Source organism: Pempheris klunzingeri, chromosome 10 (genome assembly GCF_042242105.1).
Source record: "Pempheris klunzingeri isolate RE-2024b chromosome 10, fPemKlu1.hap1, whole genome shotgun sequence".
Lineage (NCBI taxonomy): Eukaryota > Metazoa > Chordata > Actinopteri > Acropomatiformes > Pempheridae > Pempheris > Pempheris klunzingeri.
In genome coordinates this window covers 3,740,589-3,767,141 of record NC_092021.1, presented here as the reverse complement: position 1 = coordinate 3,767,141, position 26,553 = coordinate 3,740,589, and the positions used below count along the sequence as shown (strand labels likewise).

General features: G+C 39.5%; 1 protein-coding gene across 1 annotated transcript in view; it reads right to left on the bottom strand.

Annotated features, from left to right (window-relative positions):
• Positions 1–26,553, bottom strand: part of LOC139208597 (contactin-associated protein-like 5) — a 137,616-nt gene that overhangs the window by 51,039 nt on the left and 60,024 nt on the right. Inside the window, exons 8-12 of the mRNA XM_070838317.1 lie at positions 20,020–20,167; positions 10,683–10,886; positions 9,555–9,739; positions 8,328–8,471; positions 4,102–4,375 (exon numbers count right to left, since the gene is read on the bottom strand). Of these exons, the coding sequence (XP_070694418.1) occupies positions 4,102–4,375; positions 8,328–8,471; positions 9,555–9,739; positions 10,683–10,886; positions 20,020–20,167 (955 nt within the window). The remainder of the gene's footprint in view (positions 1–4,101; positions 4,376–8,327; positions 8,472–9,554; positions 9,740–10,682; positions 10,887–20,019; positions 20,168–26,553) is intronic.

Genomic DNA, 26,553 nt, shown 5'->3' with positions numbered 1-26,553 from the left:
TCCGAGAATAAAACATGCACTTCCTCTCGCCACTAGGTGGCGCTATGACTATGGTTCAAAATTGGCATATACATGTCTTCAGAGCCGGACAGTCATCAAACGATATAAATTTGGTGAAGATAGGCCCTTGTACAGTGGAGTTATAGCACTTTTAATGCTCATGGCGAAGGAAAATTTATTATCGAAATTCACGGCAACAGCTTTTGATGGAGACTCACAGTTTTCACTACAGACCAACATCAACGTCTTGAGTCTTTTCTGACCAAATTTGAAGTGGATCTGATCAACTGGCTGGTCTTGAGCCATCATAGTGTAAAACATAGCATTTCCTGTCACCACCAGGTGGCGCTATGACTGTGAGTGAATGTTGACATGTAGACGTCTTCAGGGTGGGACTTTTATCAAACATGTGAAGTTTGGTGCTGATTGGGTCATGCACAGTCAAGTTATTAACAACTTCCTGTTTGACTGCGAGACACTGAACTTTGCCAGCTCGCCACGCCCAAACCGTAAAAGTTTTGTAGAGACCTTTAACAACTTTTCATTTCACCAGCTGACCAAGTTTGAAGTCGATCGCTTCAACCCCCTCGGACTAGTGCATGTTCAGGCCCCCAAATTAGCAATTCATTTCGGGGAAGAAAAAGAAGAAGAAGAATTCCTTGCATTTCAATTATGTTTTCAACCCCTTGCTGCTCGACCCCATGGGGTCCCCACACCTCTTGATGTTTGTGCCCCTGATATGTTTCCTCCCTGACATTTCTTTGCATCTTTGGGTTTCAATAGGGTCCTCGCACCGCTTGGTGCTCGGGCCCTAATAAATCTCACCATAGATTCCAGTTACAGCAAGTTTAAAACCCAGGTAAGATGGCTAATAATTATTCCTTCAGTTTCAATTATGTTTTCGACCCCTTGGTGCTCAGACCCCATGGGGTCCTCACACCTCTTGGAGCTTGGGCCCCTGATATTTTCTTGCATCCTTGCATTTCAATAGGGTCTAAAAAGGTTCTAAAAAGGCAAGTCATTATGACACATTGCATCTTGTGTTTTTCGTTATAATTACATATAATATAATTACATATCATTATATATAATTATACAACTAGAATTTATATTATCATTACAATATATATTTATATCACAGAAGCTAAACTAATGCAACTAATTCACAAGTTGGTTCGCCATTGGTGGGCAAACAGGATTACTTAAAAGAACAGGTCTCACTGCTCCCTCTTTGTGGTCTGCATTCAAATCTATCTACTATCTAATCTACTGACCAAATCCCAAGATTATCTGCTGATGTGATTGAAACGTTATTACATATTTGTCTACACGCCGAGTTGCAAGATGAGCCCATGAATTTGTACCCAAAATGCCCTCAGAAATGTACATGCGCTGCAGTCTCAATAATTATGCATCTAAGAAGAGGAGAAAAACACATATGAACAGACACAGCAGATGTCCATGAGATGAACTGGTATTATTTTCAGGCTTCTGGCACTGTCACTGCAGGCCTCAGCCATGGCATGTAGCGTTATTTGGCCCCAGTTAGGATACAAATGTCTTCAATTGAATTATATGTTTAAGGACACTCTTTTATGAAGAAAATGTGTAGATTACACAAGTTGAAATAATTTTTGAATAATAATCTTTTTGCCTGATATGTCCAGCGATGTTCATCACACAGTAAAAATCTGCACAATGTGATGATGCCAACCATACCATCAACACTATCTTGTTGCTGCTGTTTGCACCACAGAATTATTTCCTGTAGGTATACATATGCATATATATAGAAATAACTGTGTATATCGTTTCATTTTATTTTCATCTTATTCTAATCTACATTTAATTAATAATTTTATTATTATAATTCCAAGTTCCATTTCGTTGTGTAACCCTGCATGTGTAACCATGAAGTTGAACAATTGTGTTAAAAGCATTCCTTTTCTCTGATTGATCAGATTTTTTAAGTATCTTAATTCCTGCGTTGTTTTCATTCATGTTGAAGGACCAACACTAATGACAAGCCAACTGCAACAACTATGATGTTCATGTTTTTCCCAGCACGACAGTAGAGGACTGGTGCTACTGAAGTGTGTGCAGACCGTTCACTACAGCGACTGAATACATTAAGTATTTTGCAAACAAAAAAACAAAACAGCGTACCCAAAGAAAAAGAACATTTTGGCGAGGTGGTGAAAAGGTAGTCTTTGAGGTGCATGAGTGAAAAGAGCACCCGGCTGTTCCTGTCATTCACCTTTAGCTTTTGTTGTGCTTTTGCTGCCCTCAGGCTGTGCTGGTGACTCAGATCAGTCACTCCATGAGATGTGGATGAGGCAAGTGGAAAAACTACGACAAACTCCTACGTTTTTTTGTAACTTCATTAAACAGGCACAGACTTTATTGGTCAAACGATTTCTGAGAGCGAATTCAGAATAATTCATACAGAGGCTGGATTGGAGCTTTTGATCATACCCATTGATAATTATTTTATGATGATGATAGTGCTTATCACTATGATTATTATCATGATGATTATTATCATTAGTAGTAGTGTTAGTAGTATTATTGTTATCATTCTCTGTATTTTATTTTTCTTATTCTGTTATATTCACTTTATATTCAAAGTAGATTTTAGATTGTTTTCCAATTTTCAATCTCAGCTAATTTCTTGAATAATTTAAACAAGTCTTCTGGACCTACTTTCTGGACCATCTCTGTGGCAGAAATATGCACACACACACACACTCTTAGCTTGTAATAGTAATCCCCCCATCCCTTCAGTCACATGATTACTTTTTTATTTTACTTTTTTTTACTTTCTTACAATCTTACTAATAGTACAGTAGTTGTCTGCTTGTATTGTTTACAGCCACATTGTTCTGCTTCATACACACCCTTGCATGAACAGATAAAATGCTCATGTCCTCTCCTGACCCACATTAACTCATACCCACGCCCTCACATCTATCACTGTAAAATCTCCTGTAAAGAAGGAGCTGTCTGCCAGTGGATCCACTGTTTGATTTTATTCTGTAAAAGGAGCCTTTGGTGTGAGGGTCAGACTTCAAAAAGGAAGGTTTATGAATTTTGATGGTGAAGTGATTTATAGCTGACATCCCTGCAGCTGTATTTCCTCCTTCCATCTGCTGAGGGTCTGGCTTCCCCAATCAGATTGTGTTATTTTTGCAATACAATCCCATGATTCTTCATGTCTCTGCATGCTGAAGGTGACACTTTTCTTTATATAATTCCTTGAAATCAAGATTTTATTGAGGACAAACATAAAAAAAAAATGAAGGATGTAATCATGTGCATGGTCACATCTTCTGTGCGGATTAGGTCAGCAGTGTCATTCCAATCTGCTACAGTACTATGAAGCATTAAGAACACTGGACAAAAAAAGAAACAAGCTGCCAATGAATTGAAAGATAAGAAAAAGTGAAATCACTTCCCACTCATTTTGGGTTTAAGCTTCTTTCCCATAAGGCTTTCAATTTAAACATAATCATGTCAAAGTGACGTATATGTTACATAAATTACACCTATTAACATCTAAACTGTGAATTCTGATGCTGAGCAATACTGTGAATGTGTTTTCCTGAACTGCAGGAAGGACCAGGCTTATGTATTACAGCCAGGCTTTTATTCCAAATGTAAAAATGTTCAAAGAATTCAAAGATGATTCGTTAAGCCTTTGATTGTATTTGGTCTGTAAAAGAGAATAAAGACAGTTACCTAGTAACTAGTCAGTAACCCTCATCACACAGACCCTTCATTCCCTCTCCACAACTCATTCCAACTTCTACATGAAGCCACCGTTATAAAAACCATCTTTGCAGGACAAATGTATTCAAAAAATCATTTATACCAACTGTCACGATAGAGGCTATGACAGAATATGTACTCTTGCACATACTTACTCTAACTCTCTTATTTTTCTTTGAACACTATGTGTAGAGTTTTGCTTTGTTTATGTTTTATTCCATTTTACTGTGAGAGGGAGGACAAATTTCCATTTCCTGTATTTGGGATGGACAATGACATTTTTCTGATTCTGATTCTGACACAAATATGTGTGCACGTGTGCTGTGTTCTCACCAGCCGAGGCCTCTGATCTCTGCTGTCCTGAGCTGTGGAGGGTCAGGAGCAGCCGGCTGTTGCTGATCTGCAGTTCCAGTCTATGGGGCTCTCGGCTTAGCTGTGCAGAAAGCAGCAGCCCGTCAGGGTTCCACGTCCTGAACTGGAAGCGAATGGAGAAACCCCCCATGATGGCAGACGGTGCGGCCGCCGGCAGGGACAGGAAGCTGCTAGTGGAGCTCAGGAAGGTGCAGGCCACAAGCTGGGGCCGTGAGCAAGAGAAGGTCACGTTGCCCTGGAGGGTGAGAAACGTGTTGACATTCAAGGATAATAATGTTGTTTGTTACAACTTAAGATATCATTTTTTATCAGTAATTGCAACATGCTACTCACCAAGGTCTGAGTTCACTAAAGCTTCAACAAAGAATATTGTCTAAATCACTTTCTTTGGAGGCCAAAACTGAGGGTGAATGCACATGAAATGTCAGTTATAATCCCTCATCACACAGGTTAACTGCTTGTGTTGAGTTGGGTTCAATTTTGGATCTGGTTCCCCTTGAGAACAACTCTGATGCCAACAAATCTCTTGGTTAACCTTTTATGTCTCAGTTTTTTTTTTAACCAGCAAAGAGCAGGTAAGAGGTTACACAGCTGACACTCCTTTCACTGTTTGCTATGATAAATATCACCAGCAGCAAATTATACCAACTCTAAGGTTAAACTAATTAATGTTTACTCTGGAACTTCAATAATGAAAGTTTTTGCTGCTGTCTGCAGCAGCATACTGTTTGTGAGGGAAATACTTGCAGAGGTTGAAAGCTAAATCTAACTGACTTTAATTTACCCTAACCTGTCCATGAAAGTCCACTGATGAATGCTTATGACAATTTAAGATTAGGGCGACTAACAACAACAACACAAATTATAGATTTAGATGCAGCTGCGATAGTTCATTTGAACCTTGGCACATTTTGTTTTAATTTGTTATTTTTTCTGTTTGGATCAGCAGGCTTTGAAATGTTCTGCAATTGCGGTGCGACTGTGTCAGGGGAGAGGGAATAGCCCAATGATACACCTGGATAAGAGTTAAGCTGACCCAGCTCGGACCAAGGTGGAGTGGGACTTCACTGTCCAAACAACTGGAGATTTCAGATTGCAGAGTGGAAGACTCTGGTAAGGAGGGGCAGTTGCTGGCGTTTACGTTTCCCCAGATAGAGATTCAAAAACGTATGTATGATTTCCCAATGATAAGAAGAGAAAGGAGCATTCTACCAAGACAGTCTCTTTTTTTTATAGTACAGTGCTTTCTTTGCTCAAAAATGCTTTTGGGGCACTTGGTCCTTGCATGCTCACTATTTTAAATAACTCTCTGCAATCTGGATGTGTCCCAGCTTATTTTAAACATGCAGCCATATAGCCTCTTCTGAAAAAAGGAAACCTTGATCCATATCTTCTCCAAATCTACAGGCCCATTTCCAAGCTACCTTTTATTTCGAAGATTGTAGTGAAAGTTGTTGCTAAACAGCTCACCGCCTTATTAATCATCAACAACATTTTTTTTTTTTCAACTTTCTTTTTATTATTACTTATTTTTACATGGAACAAACAACAAACAGGAATCGTCAACAACATTTTTGATAAATTTCAATCTGGTTTCCGTCAGAAGCATTCCACTGAAACAGCTCTTCTCAGAGTCTGCAATGATATAATGATGTCATCTGATGTGGGTGAATGCTCCGTTCTGGTGCTGTTGTAGATCACAGCATCCTGATTGAAAGGCTCAAGCAGAGGGTGGGTGGCCCTGGACTGGTTCTCCTCCTACCTCTCAGACTGGAGTTTTTCTGTGTCACTTGGTCCCTACAAGTCTAAATCAGCTGCTCTTTCCTGTGGTGTGCCTCAGGGTTCTGTCCTGAGCCCTATATTATTTGCCGTGTACATGCTTCCCTTAGGAGATATCATCTCCAGTTTCAAGGGTATCTTTTATCACTGCTACGCTGATGACATCCAGTTATTTATTTCTTTTAAACCCGATGGGACTTCCACTTCGGGCCCCGACAGAAAGCCGCCCACATCTGAATCTGGTTCTGTTGGAGGTTTCTTCCCGTTAAAGGGGAGTTTTTCCTGCCACTGTTGCCTAATATAATATCTGATGCTTGCTCATGTGGGGATTCTTGAATCCTTAATTTTGAATTCCTGAATCGTTGGGTCTCTCTCTAATTAAAGAGTTTGGTCTAGATCTGCTCTTTATGTAAAGCGTCTTGACATAACGCTGTTATGAATTGATTGATTGACAAGCTGGCTTTCTTAAACAACTGTCTGTCTGCCATTAAGGACTGGATGGCAAATAACTATTTACAGTTAAATGCAGACAAGACTGAGGTCCATACCATCGCCTCTGATAGTGTAGCCTCCGAGGTTGCCCAGTGTATTGGCCCCCTCTAACACGATCATGCAATGTTTTTTGATCATCACATAAGATCGTTGACCAGGACATGCTTCTTTCATTTAAGAAACATTACTAAACTTAGGCCCACTGTCTCACAATCTGAGCTTCAGATGATTATTCATGCTTTTATATCATCCCGGTTGGACTATTGTAATTCCTTTTTCTCCTGCCTCAGCAAGTCATCTCTGGACCACCTACAATTGGTCCAGAACGCAGCTGCAAGACTGTTAACCAGGTCCAACAGATCAACTCACATCACACCCATCTACATACCCACCCATCTCCTCTACACTGGTTTCCCATTAAATTCAGTAGGTCCCTGAGATCCTCTGACCAGGGTTTACTGTCAGTCCCCTGCACTCAACTAAAAACAAAAGGTGATCGTGCGTTTGAAGTGGTGGCTCCGACATTATGGAACAACCATCCTTTAGACATTAGATCTGCAGTCTCAGTTGATGATGAAAAAGCAGCCTAAAACATGTTTATTTAAACTGGCCTTTTCCTCTTCGCCGGCTGTCTAATTGATGTAATTGGGGTGTTTTTGGTGTGTTTTTAAATCTGTTCATTCTTATGGCTGTTTGTTGTTTCTCTTATCATTTTTTAATGATATTTTTTTATGATTTTATTGTATTTACTGTTTTTAATTTTCTTTTACTCCTGTAAAGCACTTTGTGACATTGTTCTGTGAAAAGTGCTATACTAAATAAACTTTACTTACTTGCTTACTTACTGAGGACGAGACCTGAGCCTGACCCCTTCACTAGCCAACTTTTAGTAAAGTGAAACCCTATGGCAAAGTGACTTAAAATTTAGAGAGAAAAGTAACACAAAGTAGTGCTCAGGCTGCCATTTAGGCTGCCTCAGATCCCTCTGTCTCTTCATGTGATCCCAGACAGACTTGATGATGTTCAGATCAGGGCTCTGTGGGGGGGCACCATCACTTCCAGGACTCCTTGTCCTTCTTTACGCTGAAGATACTTCGTGATGACATTGGCTGTATGTTTAGGGTCATTGTCCTGTTGCTGAATAAATTTGGGGCCAATCAGACACCTCCCTGATGGTATTGCATGATGGATAAGTATCAGCCTGTATTTCTCAGCAGTGAGGACACCATTAACTCTGACCAAATCCCCAACTCCATTTGCAGAAATGCAGCCCCAAACTTGCAAGGAACCATTCTTCACTGTTGCCTACAGACAGTCGTTGTTCTCCACTCTCCAGCATTTTGGAGAATAAACTGCCTCCTGTTACAGCCAAATATTTCAAATATTTAAGGAAGGAACTATCTTCAGTGTACAGAAGAACAAAGAGTCCTGGAAGTGATGGTTTGGCCCCCATGGAGCCCTGATCTGAACATCATCGGGTCTGTCTGGGATTACATGAAGACACAGAAGGATTTGAGGTTATATATTAACTGTATCTCATTATCTTTTGGAAATGTAATACCTATATCTACTGTTGTATGGTAGTATTGTAGTTGCTTTTTTCTATTCTTTAATTTAGAGGGGTGCATATCTTGGGGACTTTGAACCTGTTGGATTCTCCGCTAATTAGCTCCTGATTATTTACAGGCACACCAGGTGGCAATCAAATACACAGTGAATCTGATGAAGCACCATGTGAAACATGTTGTTCACTCCCTCTTGTTTTTTTATGTCATTTGTAATTAAAATAGAATTGAACAGTATCTTAGAGTGTGCAGGGACATCTTTTGGTTGACTATGACACAGTGTTTCCAAAACTGTCACTGTTGACAAATGTAGTAGAGTTCAAGCATAAATGAAATCAAAGTCAAACTCACCACGCTGTAAATCTGTGGCTTGCGTCTCTTTGCAAGGTCAATGATGTTGATTCCGTTGTAGTAGAGGTTTTCGATGCAGCCATGGAAATTCTTCCTGAGAAACGTGCCAGGTTTGCCAGGCAGTGGGATGCCTCCAAAGCTCAGCTTTAATGAAAAAGCATTCCTCATAAACTTTTTAAGTAATCATATCACAATAAAATTTGGATTTTGTTTTGGTATTTTAGCTATGATGGCACCACCATGTTTTATAACCAAAAAATGTTCAAAATCATAAGCTGTTTCAGCTCGAATGAAGGAACAGTAGCATTTTGGTTGGTGGAGTGCCTTCCATGCATTTATGTAACAGTAGTCTTTTTCCAGTGAGCTGATTTCTTAAACTTCATGTAAACCTGATTTCTTTAATCAGGGACAGGATTTGAGAAACCTGATTTCTCCTGGAGAAAGATAATTTCATGTAGCCAGGTAACTGGATTTCTAATGGGCTCTTTACATTTACACATGTACCAGATAAAAGACTGTATAAAGCGAGTAAAGTAATGGAAGTCTAACTAAAAATGAAACTAACACAAATTGGCCTCTAGACGTCTAAAGAAGGGAGAACATTTGTGCTGAGAGAGAACGCTCTGCTCTGTCTGTCATGAAGCAGCACTATCTATCAGTATCTAGTTTAAGAAAGAAAGCCATGTCTGCAAAATAAGGCTGGGGAGAAATCAGATTACAGACATGCAGCATGTACACGCAGGTTTACAGTAGTGTATGGGGCATGGCTCAAAGCTGCTGCACTCACTGTAGGAAAGATCTTAGTCAGAGTTACATGACAGGCTGTAGCAGTTGGGAATACAATCCAGTGCTTAGTTAGTGAATGTATCCCAAACTGATTCAGAATCTGAAAGTGAACTAATTTAAATTGCCAAATACTTTATCTGAATTCCACATCTTTAGCTCTTATAGCAGCATACAGAATGTGTAGTGAATGCTCCTTGGTTATAGTTGACGGTTCACAGATTTGTGCCATTGACTTTTTAGCAATGAACCAGATATTTTCTAACACAGTTTTTGTAGTGATGAGTTTCATATCCAACTGTCAGTAACCTAACATTGTCTCTAAGAACATAGGACTCTCACTACATCCAGAAGCATAAAATAACACCTCCCAGTCCACGCCGACACTTAATTATAAAATGCTAATGAAACAGATGCTCAGTCTGAATGACAGAAAGGACTTACCTCATAGTCAACCTCCAGTGAGTCTCCCTCCCCTTTGGTCTGGAAGTGCTGTGTGTGGGAGTCCACTGTGAGGTTCACCTGCTTGTTGAAGCGCTCGATGATGACAGAGTGCCAGTGCTGGTCATCCAGCAGACTACCCACAGTGATGGCAACACGACTGCTGCTGAACCTCAGCCTTGTGTCATCTGACAGAAACACAGAACGACAAAAAGCATGTGAAAATTGACTCAATAGACAGATGATGAATGAGAATCAGCATAGATGATGAACCTTGCAGAGCTCACGACTTGAGATCAAGTTGTAGTTACAAATCTTACAAATCAGTTAAATGACGTTAACTTCTTTTTAACTTAACACAACATCAGTATGGTTACAGTGATTCACAAGTTTTGAAAAACTTGTTTTATACCATTATTGACAGCTGACTTCTCACTCCTTATAATCAGCTTGTAGGGGTTGCAACTGATCAACAACTGTGAAGTGCTACTGTAGTAATTTGTGTGTAATTGCAGAATGTAAACTCCCAAATTCCCAGAAAAACACAACCTCTGTGTTCTCACTGTTAGCTGGTCCTGGCTGCTGTTCTCAGATGGAAGAAATTACAGGTATTTTCACATGTATAGTATATTCACGTATTTATATTTATATTTATTCACATGTATAGTATATTCACAGCCACTCTTCAAGCTGCACCTGCCTCAGTGTTTGTCTTCTCATGTTCTCAGTGCAGGTTTGTTCTGATCCATCCTGAGCACCAGAGAAATCTGTTTATGGTGATCTGTGATGCACAGTCCTCTGCCTGTCTAATACAGCTGAAAATCTGTTTAAATATGATCTATTCTTTAAAAAACAAAGATTGCCTTTCAGTAAAAACAGAAAATGATGCACTGTAACCACAGTCAGTATAAAAACATGAAAAATTAAAATATAGATTTATGAAGGGACATGTTGATTCCTAGATTTTATTTTGCAAAATCAAATATTTTGAGGCGACTGGAGTCACCAAATATCTATGAAGAAGCCTGGGTAACAGACCGCTGGCATCCACCAGGGCTCATAGTAATTAGCTAACACAATTGTCATATGAAGAACATGTATTTGGAGAGTTGTGAAACAGTTGTGGCTCACCCAGGTTGAGGTAGAGGGCCAGTTTTCCTCTGTGGAGCTCCAGGGTGATGTAATCTCCCCTCTGTCCCTCCCCGTGCAGTAAAACCCCCTCAGCCTGACGGCTCTTGAAGCGCAGGGAGATCACGTCCTTCACTGTCGACATGGACTTCTGGTTGAAACGGTACAGCAAAGAGCTTCTGCCGTCAAAGTCCGCCACGTCTGACTCTAAAAGAAAGATCATCTCATTAGAATAAAAACTGTACAACACACAGAATAACACATGCTACCTGCACCTGTATGCCTGATTCTTAAAACATTCAAAAATAAATAAATAAATCTCTTAAATTCCAATCACAAACACATAAAACTGATATTTCCTTTAAATGGCACTAAACACACTTTAAGGCTTTGTTTGGACTGAAAATAAACTGTAAAGAAATAAATATATCTGTATTGCCATGGTGGTGTTACTTCAGCAACAACTGAGAAGATTAAACAAACTAAACCATTAAGTAGCATTTGCCCTATAACACTTAAGATCAATTTATGGATCCACAGCAATGTGGTTTGATCAAGGTGCTGCTTCTTTTCTCAAGTTTGCATTATTATCTTTCAACATAAATCCAGCTTTTTATGGAGGTGGTGGGGCTATCTGTTACTATATTATTTAATACTATATTATTTAATTCCTTTCTGTAATTGTGTATACTTGCTTCAACTTTTGTATTGTATTCTGGCAAAATAATTTCCTTCAGGATTGATAAAGTAAATAAAATACAGAGAAAAATAACATTCATGCATGAGGCCCATTGTTTGCTCTGTAAGACCTCACTTTGCAACACCAGTGTCATTCCCACAAGTGCCAGTTTGTCAGGATATGGCACAGTCCAATTTCAGTCCAAAACCTTTCAGAAAAGCAACAATTGTCACAACAATCACATTAAACCCAGATGACTGTGCTCTGACAACTTGGGTACATGGTACAAGATTCATCTACTTGTCATTCTTCAACATATTTTCTTATGGCGGATTGTAGAGGATAAATTAAGCAGTTGTACCTTCTGAGGAAAGAAGTTGCTTTGTACCGTGGAGGTATGATAGAGGATACTTCTTTATGTCTTTCTAGATGGCAACAGGGTAAACAGACTGTGGTTAGGATTGGGTATGGTTTTTTAATATCCTTTGGTCTCTGCACAGGCTGACCAGTCAAGATATATACAGTTGCATGTCATCATTCATCAGCTGGCTGTCAGGATGGTGTCCGTGAGCTTCATAGATAATTGGCAGACTTTGTACAAAAGACCCAGTCTGATTAGGAGAGATGGTATTCACCCCACTTTAGATGGAGCAGCTTTCTTATTCAGAAATGTGTCTGAGTTTATTTGATCTAAAACATCACAACCCAGAGTTGAGATGAGGAGGCAGAGCTGCAGGCCTTTACACTTCTTTGCACTTTCATTAGAACACTTACCCATCCAAAATCCCATAGAGACTGTGTCTGCCCCCGACAATTTAAATAATTTAAATGGTAAATGGTAAAACTAAATAGAAGAGGAGTTAAACATTAAAATCTAACAAAAATGAACACTACCACTGCAAAAGTTCAATAAAGCAGAATAATTTAAAGGGGCCTCTCAAACATTAGATCTTTGTCATCCAAATCTCTACAAGTAAAGGAATATCAGATCCCCATATTGGATTATTAATACAGAAACCTGGCTGTGTCATGAGGAATATGTGAGTCTGAATTAATCTATCTAACAACTTACTGACAATGCCAATAGGGTAGTTATCAAGAGCAAAACAAATAATGTCCAAATATCACAGGTTAATGGTATAAGGACTACACATATTGTCCCTGTTTCCCTCATTAGACTCACGGTGTCCCATAAATAATTCATAGAGTTGTAAATGACAGTAATACACAGAGAGAAAGGTGAAAATGTAACAACATGTACTGAACAGAGCAGAAAACTGCTCTGCAGCTTACGCAGCATCCGTCTCTCTGAGCGCCACCAAAGAATCAGGCTCCACCCACAGAGCCAGCCCTGCCCCAGCCAGCTTGATGAGATTATTGATTCTGTTGGTGTCAACTGACCTCATCCTGCTGCACACAACGCCAAAGAAAATTGCAATGGCTACAATAAACTGATAGAACATTCTCAGCACGGTACTGTAAACACTGAATGACTAGAGCCTCCAGAGAAAGTAGAGTTCTGGCCTTTATCATGCACAACCATGATGTACTTCACCCAGTCCAACTTGCTATCCAGATGTACACTCAGGTTCTTGTACTCCTACACTGAACAAAAATATAAATATATACACTTTTGTTTTTGCTCCCATTTTTCATGAGCTGAACTCAAAGATCTAAAACATTTTCTATATACAAAAAAAAAAACATTTCTCTCAAATTTTGTTCACAAATCTGTCAAAATCTGTGCATATGTTATGGACTACGAACACAGGTGCATTTTATTGATGGCATTTTGAATGCACAGAGATACCGTGACGAGATCCTGAGGCCCATTGTTGTGCCATTCATCCACGACCATCACCTCATGTTGCTGCATGATAATGCACGGCCCCATGTTGCAAGGATCTGTACACAATTCCTGGAAGCTGAAAACATCCCAGTTCTTGCATGGCCAGCATACTCACCGGACATGTCACCCATTGAGCATGTTTGGGATGCTCTGGATCGGCGTATACGACAGCGTGTTCCAGTTCCTACCAATATCCAGCAACTTCGCACAGCCATTGAAGAGGAGTGGACCAACATTCCACAGGCCACAATCAACAACCTGATCAACTCTATGCGAAGGAGATGTGTTGCACTGCGTGAGACAGATACTGACTGGTTTTCTGATCCCCCCAGACCCCCCCAATAAAGCAAAACTGCACGTTTCAGAGTGGCCTTTTATTGTGGCCAGCCTAAGGCACACCTGTGCAATAATCATGCTGTCTAATCAGCATCTTGATATGCCACACCTGTGAGGTGGGATGGATTATCTCAGCAAAGGAGAAGTGCTCACTAACACAGATTTAGACAGATTTGTGAACAATATTTGAGAGAAATGGTTGTTTTTTGTATATAGAAAATGTTTTAGATCTTTGAGTTCAGCTCATAAAAAATGGGAGCAAAAACAAAAGTGTTGCGTTTATATTTTTGTTCAGTGTACATCCACCACATCCACCCTCTGTAGGGAGACAGGTGTAGGCGGTGTTTTCCTCCTGCTGCAGTCAACCACCAGCTCCTCCAACTGAGTGTCAAGTGGTTCAGCCCTCAGAACTCAACTCAAGAGTCCACAACACCACTGTACTCAGCCTTCTTCCTCTCGTTGATTGAGCCCACAGTTGCGTCATCTGAAAACTTTTGCAGGGGGCAGGACTTGGAGTTGTAAGGTGTATTGGGTGAATAGAAAAGGTTGACAGGACCGTTACCTGTGGGGGTACTGTGTTGCTTACTACAGTGACAGTTCTGCAGTCTAACATACTGTGGCCAACTGGTCAGGTAGTCCACAATCCTACCTGTATCTACCTGCATCATGCTCCCCAGTAAGGCTGACCGGAGGATGTGTGGAATAGGTACTGGTAGGCAAACTGAAAGTGGTCCAGTGATAGTTTAACTAGGGACATGGTGTAACAGGACCAGTCTCTCAAGGACTTCATCAGGTGGGAAGTCAGCATCACTGGTCTATAGTCATTGAAAGTGCTAGGGTGTATCATCTTTGGCATATGAACCAGGCAGGACATCTTCCACAGCACAGGGACACAGATCAAAGATGTACTGAGTACTCAATACAGATGGGAGGCACAACCTTTGGGTATCTGGACCTGCTACCTCTCCTTGTCCCCCTCCAGAGCCTGGACTCCAAGACCTATGGGGCCTCTTTAACATTGACATTCAGTAGGCCCAGTGCCTTTTTCTTCCCTGGTTGGGCAGTCCACAAACTTCTTGAAAAAGGGCAGAATCACGGCCAGAGTGATGAAGTTGACATACCAAGGTATTGTGATGAATGTGTTCAGGTGTTGGGTCTAGTTTATGTTGTCAGTTGCAAGTGTCACATTGGCCGAGGGAGGAACGTAAACAACCAGGACGATGGTATAGGAAAACTCTCTTGGCAGACATTATGGCTGTAGACACATGGCAAGTTGTTCAGTGTTTGGGCTACACACATGATCTTTAATGATGATGTGACTAGGACTGCACCATCTGTTGTTAACAAGAACAGCAGGTCCCCGGCCTTTCCTCTTGCCACTCTCCCTGCAATTCCTGATCGGAAATATAGTCTGAAAGCCGTCTATAGACATGTTGGAGTCAGTGATGGCCTCCTGTAGCCATGTCTCAGAGAAACACAACACACTGCTCTCACAATACTCTCTCTGACTCCTCCCCAGGGTCACAATCTCGACCATCTTGTTAGCTAGTAACCTTACATTTCCCATGGTGATGGAAAGCAGATATGGCTTGTATGTCCTCTTCTTCCGACATTTTGCTTGTGTCCTACATTGCACTCCTTGGGGATTTCAGATCTTTCCCTTGCCAACATGCTCAGTCGAAGTGAAAACAACAGATCCCTGTTGTAAACAATGGCTGCATTGAGATGCACTCAACCAAAAATATCACAACGAAGAAAACAGTGAAAACTTTCCACACCATAATGGGTCAAACTAACTAAATGACCTAAACACACATCTAAGTTAAAGCAAAGTATAAATGAGAATAATTCACGAAAAAGCTTTGGAGTAGAGAGAAACTGTTATCACAGAGATTATACATGTTTTTGTCTTGTGTCTTTGTCCATTTTTACTCTCCAGCTTATTTTTCTTCCCTTGGAAATATACCTTTTATTAACATCAGCACGTTAACATTGTCATAATCATCATGTACAATAAGCTGACATTGCATTTCAGGACCAGACACACAGAGCAACTAAAATAGTGGTAGATTCTCACAGCGTGTCCCAAATCTACTTAAGATATTTGTAAGCAGTGCTGTCTGTTCACATTGCAAATGTGACAAAATTGGAAATAGACAAAGGAAATGGATTTGAACTATACAATAACATCTTAGCTCTCTCAATTTATTCATAGATCATCACTGTCAAGAAACTTTCAACCAGTTTGAAATGCAATGTCCAGCTATGACAAGGTCACTGAAGTTAAACTCATAAGTGAATTCCCTGACTGCAATAAATCTACTGAAATGCATTGATTCCAGTCTAAAAATGTGCAGCTTTAACTGATGGTTTGACCAGCCCCTTCAATCTCAACACGCACTCACTCACCTCACTCTGTGAATGAATGAATCATTTTTGTGTCATGTATGAGCCATCATATTCAGACACACTGATCGACATCAAAACTAAAATAAACATTAATAATAACAAACCAACTTTTATTTTCCAGCCACAATTCTGCCACAATGTTTGGCTAGGTGAACAGCACTTTGGGCACTTAAATAAAAATATGAATGTTTGGATGTCCATGTTTCATAAAAATACCTCTAAAAATAATGGGTATAGTAGTTTCATTTAAATGCAGTTCCTCATCAATATAAACGAGGTGATTTACAGCTCAGTCTCGTGCAGCAGTGCAGCACAGCTAATGTTCTGTGACCAGATGAGACAATACTGAAATATTTCCTTGTCAAATGAGACAGAATCTGGTCTGCACATCTTCTGTAAAATGGAGAGGCTAACAGGTTCTAAAAGTTTCTTATTTTTTCAAAAGGAATCCAAAATGCAACCTGCAAACACTGCCAACCAACATGCCACGCAAAGGAACTACAGGCCAGACATAACACACCGCTGCAACTCTATCATTCCACCCAAACCTCGAAACACCAACCACTTCTGCTGCAGCTGGCCCTACTCTTTCTTGCCTCTGCATTACTTTCTGGATCGGAGCCCCTGCTCCCTCCTCCTATACACCATTGGTCCTTGTCTACTACAGCCTCTTGTCCCATTGTTAAAGAAAAGAAAATATAGGTCCTTAACCACGTGCAGGTATTTAGTTATCAATGTCCCAGCGTTAGGAAGTGAAGTATCCACAAACACATTAAGCAATTGAAACTTCACACTAAAAACATGCAAATAAAACCAAACACAACAGTAAGAAACAGCAATAAAAGTAATTTAAAACACAGGATATGAAACAATGCATATAAAATTGTCACAAAACCAATACTTCTTCCCTGTGACACACTGCATATTACACCTCCATATAAAACTGGCTTCAGTTTGTCCTGAACAACAGCTCAGTTATTGGCTGTAGGTTATTTTCCCCCCTCACTTTTACCTTTTATATGATTCTCCTCCCCAGAGACTTTCCTGCCGAGATTCATGAATTTATGGATTTCTAGTCTGTAATGCAGCAGGATGAGCTGCAGTGATACCTGCCTGCAAGTCTCCTCCTCTCTTGTCATTCTGTCTGTCTTCTTTACACCCGCCAGCAAGCACAACCACATACACACACATCTGACAACTATAAGTCAGTGAAGCTGGGTTGGCCAACGGATAGAAAATATAGAGAATGCAAAGTTCAAAGGAGCCAGTTTTAGCGAAAAGAATCATGAAGACTTGTCAGGATGAAGAAATGGCAGGACACGACAAAGTCACCGTCAGAAGAGATTGGGATATAATAGAAAAGAATAAGGGAGATGTAGACAAGCTGAATGTGAGGGGATAAAGAAATGAGAAAGATGAGACAGAAGAGAGGGATAGACACAGGAACTAAGTCTTTTTGAAGCCGAATGGTTACAGCATATGCCATGTGCCTGCGCCATCGCTGGTGTAACCCTTTTCTGTCAAAAACAAACAAAAAGAAAAAAAGAAAGAGAAACTAATGGAGAGAGAGAGATAAGGTAGGGTGATCCAGTGCCTGCCATGATTTCAGCTGGACCTCATTGTCTGTTTGCTCTCTGTTCATATAAATGCCCATGCTCATATCACATGGGGACCAAAACCCCTGCAAGCCCTCTGATACCCCATGTAAAAATTCTAGATTGGACACTCACCCCAAGAATGAAAATAAAAATATTAATGAAAAAATACACGAGAAAATACTCCAAAGAAAAACCTACTTTTACAGCATAACAAGCCTGGAAAGTCTGACAACACTCAGATCCTTCCCATGCAAAAAATAAGAGAAACAGGGAAAAAGAAACTATTTCCTGTAGAAAATGCATTTGAATACTTACAGCTGAAACAAATTGCAAAGCATTGCTTAAAATGCAGAAATGTAAGATGAAATGCCTGAAAAATCTTAGCCCAAATGCATTGCACTGTACTGCATGAATACTTGGAAACTGAAATGGAAAACTGGCAGAATTGGAAGCTGAACTGTATTACCTAAGAAGCTTAGAGCTAAAATACATTGCTGGAGTAGCTAGAAGCTAAACTGTAATACTATCGAAGCTGGAAGTTGAAATGAATTGCCTGAAAAGGCTGAAAGAAGAAATGCTTTGCATTGCATTTTGGAGGCATGGCCCTAAAGATCTGAGAGCTGAAATGCATTGCATTGCATTAGAAAAGCTGAAAGATATCACACAGCTGAACACAACTTTATCATTCAAAAAAACCATTAAAAGTTTAAATGAAGACTCTAATAACTTCAATCTGGAGTGGGTTTGAAGAGAATATGAAGATTTCTGCAATTCACTATCGTAAATACACCCATATCATTAAAATAAATGAATAAATAAATAACCAATACGAACAATAATAAACTAAACTAATAAACTAAAATGAGCATACCCACTCTGGAAACTAACAGAAACTAACTAACTGAACTAACTGAAAATAAAAAATAAAAACAAACAAAAAACTAATGAAAAATACAAAACCATAATAACTGTGTTCCAGGTCCTTACTTATTTCTGCTGCTGTCATGATAATATATGTGTATCCCGATCAACACAATTATCACAGTAAGTAAAGTGAGAAAAACACCTCTTGATTCCCTTTGCTATCAGCTTTATGCCCACAGCTTAATATTTTGGGAGAATAATGAAGCATATTGCTTTATTTCCAGTGGATATCATGTGTGCAACTTCAAAGACTCAGCAAACACAATATATTGAGAGGGCCAGACACGCATTTACCAAGGCAACAAACACTCAAACTTCCAAATACTAACTGAATGAGGAGATTTTATCTGACATATCAAAGATTAATGGAATCACAGTTGTGTTGTGTTTGCATCCTACACGGTGTTATCTGGCAGTTCCACATTAAAAAGTAAGTGAAATGTAGCAATCACAAAGTAACTATCTCCCTGTGGTGTTACAATAAATGGTGCTTCTTTTTGTCCTCTTTCTACCTCGTCCATATTATGCAGAAAATGAGACTGAGATACAGTCTGGATAAAAAAAAGTTTTTGTTTTTTTTAACACAGGTGAGTATGAAACACATTTCCATATGTTACATTATGTTATGTTACACATGTTACTGTAACAAAGGCATTTGTTTTTTGTTTTTTACAGTACTTTTTGGAGTGTTCAAATATCAATAATTCTACTTCAAATTTTACTTTTCAGTTCTTTTTCACTTCTTTTTTCAAAATCCAGAAAGAGATAGAGAAAGATATTAAAAAGTTGAACAGAGGTGTAAATGTTTTCTGTAGCCGACAGGATGCAGAAGTCATAGTTGACCAAATAGAAAAATAATAATTAAAGCTCTGTTACCTTCTGGTACTTTTATGTTGAAAATACAGACTATTTTTGGGCGCCACTCTAAGCTTCAGTTACAGTCTGGGGTAATTTATTTATACTATGGGGCCCCTGTACGAGCTCTTATTACCATCTTTTTACCACATCACATCCATGATAAAAAATGAAAAATCTTCATATTTTAAAAGGTAGAAAAAAAGATCAAGCATAACTGTTAAGAGACATCTGAATCGCTTCTGTAGCTAAAAATAAGCAGAGGAAGATTTGAAGAACATTAGTGTTAATCAGTATTAACACTGAGTCAGCATTAGCATTAGTAGCAACAACAATCAAAAATGACAAAAAATAAATAAAATCTAAAGAATTGAAATGTCTGACTGTCACATGTAAAAACTATTAAAATCCAACCACCCTAGTTTAAAGTATACCTTAGAATTTAGTCTCCTCTCAACAGCTGGATGAATCTTCCAGTCTTGTTTTTTAGTTGGAAACCATTATCTGAATAATTGTGAATCATTTGTTATCATGGTTAAATTACTTTAAGACCAGAGGACTGCTGTCTTCATGTATTACACCCACTACCTGAATACAAGAACTGATCATTCTTGGCGCGAGTGTCCGGGTTGGATTTACGGCCAGGCTCTCTCGGAGTGTGTCTTGAACTGCAGGGTGTGTGTTACTCACTGTATGAGCAGCCGTACGCCTCCACTCTGAGGCCCACCCAGGCGCTTTGGTTCCAGTCCAGAGGGACAAAACGCAGGAAACGGGTTCTTACTGAGTGAGACAATTTGTTCTGGACGACGGCCTCCGAATTGATGTTACCCACAAACCTCTGCAGGATAAGAGAGAGACAAAGATCGTGGTTATGATTCAGGCATGTAATTGATGTATACAAAGGTACCAGTGTTTCGCTGAGAAATAACAGACATGACCTCCAATCTGAAGAAAACAAACAGTAATATTTCCACTGGGGAGAAGCTGAATGCTTGAAATCCAAGCAGAGGAAAACATCTAAATCTTTTGAATAGCAAAATGCTGACACAGCAAACCCAGCAGCAATTTCCGTTCTCTCTCCTCGAGCATACTTTTTGATGAAAGGAGATAAGAAAAATCATGTGGTGCAGAAATATGAGAATATCCAGCCCACCATGGTGAAGAACAAGTGGGGAAGTAAGGGGCTTCGCACTGTGCCTAATCCCTGAGAGATACTAACCCCAGTTTAGTTCAACTTTATTATCCAAGGGGGAAATTAAGGGGGAACCCCAGTGTTCCAAAGCAGAAAAAGACTGAAGCAGAAAAAAAAAACGCAAAGAAACGTTTCAAGTTCTTTATTGTCATGTAAACAACAATTCCAGTCGCTGGCAATGAAATTCTTAAATCCCACACTCATTTCAACAATGCTGTTGCAGACTATCAGCCTGATAACACTTCAGATTCAAATTCCTCAAGATTGCTCCTGGAACAGTTCACAATCAGATGATGGATTTAGTGGTAATTTCCTGGTGGTAGTCCTCTTTGGTTTCACAGTCCAAACAAACCCCACCAGAGTGTGCAGGGGGAGCTGACAGGGAGCCTTGTTATTAACGACAGTTCTCTCTATTTCCAAACTAACTGCCTAAATGGAAGCATTATGACCTTCAATGGTATTACAAGCTCAATCAGTACTATACTTTATTAATGTGACTGACTCAGGCTTTTTCTCCTTGAGGCTTCCTGTGGCTCTATGAGCTCACTGTTGAGAGCATCCAGCGCTGCACACCCAGACACACAACCTGACTTGGCTCGACTGCTGTTGATAAGAGCTCAGCACGTACTCACTGACCTACACGCTTTCCATACGCGCCAAACTGCTGCCAATATGCAGCAGTAATATATAGTATAAGAATACCGGAGGAACGATTGAAGAAACTTTCGGGTCACATTGGTTTATGTTCCGCAGTCAGACAGTATACTGTCCAGCTGCTGCTGATAAAGTATTTTGATAAAATACTTCAAATACTACAAATCATGCTTATTATAGTGAGTTAAACTAAACTAAAAACTAAAACTAGGTGTAAAAAGCATTTTAGTTACCTAAAATAAAAAATACACTTCAGATGAAACTAAGCAAGACAAACTGAAATATTATATAATTGAAAAAAACGAACTAAAATAAAATGAAAATACGCAGGAAATGTCTTTAGTTTCAGTCTTTGTCAGTTTAAGAAACTTTAATAATGACTAATAATAAACACAACTCTCATGAGGAGGCATTGCTGCATATAACTTAAATCTGCCTTTGCCAAATACCCCACTGTATAAAAAAAAACAATACCGAAAATAAACTAAACACAAAACCATAATAACTCACTAAACCCACAGTTTAATATTCTGGGAGAATGATGAAGCACATTGCTTAACTTCCTGTAGATAATCACATATGTGTGCAACCCCAAATATTTTAAACGATATATGAAAAAACGTGTGGAATCAGAGGTGTTGGGTTATGCATTCTACACTGTGCTGTCTAGCAGTTCTTCATTAAAAAGTAAGTGAACTGTAGCAGTCACAAAGTAACTATCTCCTTGTGGTGTTACAATAAAGGATGCTTTTGCCCTCCTTCTACCATGCATTGCAAAAGTTTATTAGGTTTAGATTAGGTTTATTATCAGCTGTTGCCCTCTTTTATGTGCACTACCATACCTCCTCTATACATTCACCTCTTAATGCGCTATAGTTTGCAACCACATGATAATGTTACATTTGTTAAAGTCTTTGAATAAAATGTTGTGGTACTCTTTCCATTTCTGTTTTGTGGTGACTTCTTTGTGAGACCAGAGAAGATAATTAAACATGTCAAGGTCAGAGAAGTGCTGTGTTACATACTGTCAGACACCAAATTTAGATTTCCCCACATGGGTCCGTGTAGTTCTAATGGCGCAGGATGACTGTCGAGTCAGTGAGTTACCTGGGAGTTTGTGTGATGTAATGCACACTATCCATCCATCCATCCATTATCTATACCGCTTATCCATCAGGGTCATGGGGAAGCTGGAGCCAATCCCAGCTGACATTGGGCGAGAGGCGGGGTACACCCTGAACTGGTCGCCAGCCAATCGCAGGGCAGACAGATAGAGACAAATGGCCTAAAATGCAATTTCATATTATTGTTTTCCTTCAAGTGATCCAAACACCAGGTGTAAAACCACCCTAAGGGTGCAAAAAAATATGCAGCGTAAGCAACTAGAAATGAACTCTTGGACCCTTGCAACAAAGTATTAGAAAGAAAAAATGGGTGGAGACAGAAACGTAGATACCCTGTGATTCTTAAATGACTGATTACCTGTCATTTCAGGGGAAAGTGATAACAGCATATATTAAACGCTATCACAGAGATAGATTGCTGACAGTACAGCTTCAGGCTTTCGTGAATCGTTGAACATAACTAACAAAGACAAAAATGCAGCGTATCCTGGCAGTAAAAAAACACAGTGTCATAGGTAGGCGTGCTGAGTAGTGGCACAAATGTGATTGTTGATGGCAGCTGAATGGAGGCTGAATGTCTCTCAGTGGACAGATATACACAGGAACACTGCCTCTCCACAGATAATGAAAGCCACAGTCCGACAAGGTAGCGGTCGAGGCTGTTATTGTGATTTATGCTCAGCATTTTTCCCTTTTAAGCTGTTTAAGTGGCTGAATGCTGAAGGAGATGCAAGGTAAGCATTTCTACATGCACAAAGGAGGCATTCTCTAAATTCACTTGGGTTTACACAGGCAGCTAAGGCATGTGTAATATTTGAGTGTTCTTAAGCAAATGAAATTAAGGAACACATCAGCATTGTAGAAATGACAGCATGAATATTCACGACAATGGGGCTCTCTAAATGTTTTTGGCACTAAACTCTAAAGAAGACAAATCATGCTTCTGTGCCACAGAAGGTTTCCGTCTGTTTAAGACACACCACTGTGGACACAGCAGGAGGAAAAAAAATAACCACAACCAGTAAAAAAAACTACCCCTTCTGATCTTTTCCACATAATCCCAGGGCAGTTTTGATAAGAGGGATTACTCACAAAGGCTGAGATATGCTACATATACATTTCTTCAGGAAATTTAAATTAAACAAAAATGACCACCTCACAGCTGCCACCGGTCAGGTTGCAGTTTACATCTGTGTCCATCCATTCTTTGAAAGTTCTAATTTGTGAGGGATATATTGATAAAATTGATGTGACTTGACTTTGTTACCATTTGTTGTTGTTGTTCTGCCGCATGGATTCAATGTGTGGGTTCATTTGAGAGAAACAAAAAATACAGTCATATTCCTTGTATGTGTTCACCTGCTTGCACGTGTTATTCCTTCATCAGCCACTCACGGTATACTGGTTTACGTGCATTGTTCTTTGCAAGATTGAGTTTCCACGCTTCATGCCTTTTCTGTCTAGTCTCTTATTTGTATTCTTTTCATGTGAAAACTTGTCAGCTCCCTGTTTTGACCTCTTGCCTGTTTATTGAACTTTGGAAATCTGCCTGCTCCCTTTTGGACACCCTTAATGGTCGGGTCAGCTTTACTTGTTTTGACCCTTGATGTAAATAGTGTACATTTTTAAATGGTTTGTTTGCTTCCCGCTACCTGTATAATCTCCTGATGGAGTGTCTTTACAGAGTTACCCTGTACATATGGAATATGTAATGCGGTAGAGAGACTCAGACGATCAAGGTTACAATGTAACCATACGTTAAAATTTGCACAGCTAAACATATACAGCAGTAAAATGCAGCATAGACATTACAGCAGCAACAATATTAGTCCAAAACATCACAGACAATAAAACACTGACAGTGACCGTTTCACTGCACAACGACTGCTTTAAATTTAAGTACATTTTGCTGATAATACATACTTTTACTTAAGTTCATAGTTTGGTATAAATGTACTTAAGTAAAAGATCTTAATACTTTTTCCACCACTGATGAAGAGGAGCTCAGACAAGAAGACGATTGCAGCCAGAGTACATTGAAGAGGAAATAGTGCTGATGTGAGCAGACTTGGAGAGAAAGAACAGGAAGAGGAGACACTGCAGCAACATCATTGGACCAATCACAAGACCAACAGACGTCAGCACTGAGTTGAGTTGTGTCACATGATAAACTATGTAATCAACAATAGAGTAACATACTAAGTGAAGGACAGTTTGTGCAGTCCTGTTTGTACCATTCTGGTGTCACACCCTGGTGCCCTGAAGTCCAACCTGGGGACGCCGGAGTTCTAATATCCTGCCTGTTTGATATTAAATGCTTTTACTGTGTAGTGCAATCGAAAAATTTAGATACGTACAAAACTCTAAATTATTTATGTTTTTTTATGTGTTTGTGATTGATCAATCCAAGCACTTCCAGCTTTCAGCGCTAAAGCCTCAGTGCATATATTTTACAAATTGCAACAGATGTGCATGAAGGATACAGTGACATGTGGATGGTGGTGCTCGGAACTGGATAATTATGACAAAACGAGAGGCAAATTAACGTGATTTTCCTGCTATAACTTAAATGATTAAAAGTCCCTTAAAAGAGAATATATTCATCCTGTTGGCTTCACACTTTGATTCCTTTCAGGATAAAATGAGCTCTGCACACACAGCCCTTCGAGGACGATGATGATAATCTGGACCCCTACCAGGAAGACTTTCAACTGGCACCATGTGCACTGAGTGTTCAGCTAATTTACAACTCTGAAGTGGAGTGGACCACAAATATTTTACAAAGAAGTAGAAGAGCAAGATTTCAAATAGCACCTCTGCCATTTTCTGGCATGTATATTTTTCACCCTGCTCTAAAAGCCAATTTTTTATATAAGAAATGACAAACATTGCCGAAGCTTCCACTCTTTTTTGCACAGGCTATTTCCTAACCAGATTCCACATTTCATCACCTCAGAGCTGGTCGTCTGCAGACAAAGTCATTTCCACAGCTTTTCTTGCCTGCCTTGGGATAATTAGATCATTATCAGTTTGTGCAATCCTGTTGTTTTCATGTCCTGTTTTGCCTTTTGAAGCTTTGCTCAGAATATTTAAGCAGCCTGTCTGTGTGAGTGATCTAAAGAATGAAGCTGCTATAGGGACTCGGGTCAGAGACATAGCCGACAAATGAATCTGAAGAGAAAGCTGAGCCTGTACTTGGTTAGAATCTGACTCTGCTTGCTATCACTGATAGAAGGGAGATATTCTGCTTACCCATAATCTCTGTTTAGGGACAAATAACATTCTGATCTACTTTCCACTGTTTAAAATAGGCTTCTTTACACTGCTTTATAATTTGGTTTTCTCTAGCTGGTGTTTGGAAAGCAGTGTTGTGGTGAGACTGGTAAGAGTGTGTCTTATGGTGCGGCACCAACTGACATCCAAACATCTTTTCATTCTGCTCTGCGTGCATTTATAGGTGTTTTCTGGTGTAAAAGATTTGGTTGGATGTTTGTCCTTTTAGTTATGCATTTAGAGCAGTTCAGGCCTTCACTGCAATGTTGGAACTCCCTGATGCTGCTATGGTTAAACCAAATTAGGTATAACTTGCACTATGTTCCATGATATGAATATTAAGTGGTCTGAGCTGATATTTGTTCTCTTGACACAAATCATTACATTAGTTTTCTTCATTCACTGCCAGGGCCATTTTCTAATATGCCCAGCTGCTACTGTAGTCCTTATTCAGTAGGAGACAATAGAACAAGGTCATCAGCATAAAGCGGAGCAGCACACTCATCCAACTTAAATTACAACCGTGACGAACACCTCCTCTCTTCTATCGAGATCACACATTTCGTGTATACCACAATCTAGAAGTCTGCAATAAGAGCCCTTCATACCAAATACAGTCGAAAGCTGATTATATAATGGGTTTATACTGTATATTGATTCTATATTTATTATATATATTTTGTTTGATGAATACGTTTGATGCAGTTTATTTAGAATACAACAGAATAATTTACTTGACACTGATGTCGACGTAGTTCCCAGGTTCTGAGTTGTCCCCACTCTTATGAGTGAGTTTTCCCTCCGTGCTCTTTGTTGCTCTTCCTGAGGTTTCTTTCATCATTTCCCATTAGATGAAAGATTCTTTTGGTATCTGAATAGAGAGTAATTGTAAACGCAAGTTGTGATTTGTCATTTTGGGCTATATACAAAAAAAAGACTTGTTTTGACTGTAGTTCCACTGCAGTGTCTAGTAGGGAGCCT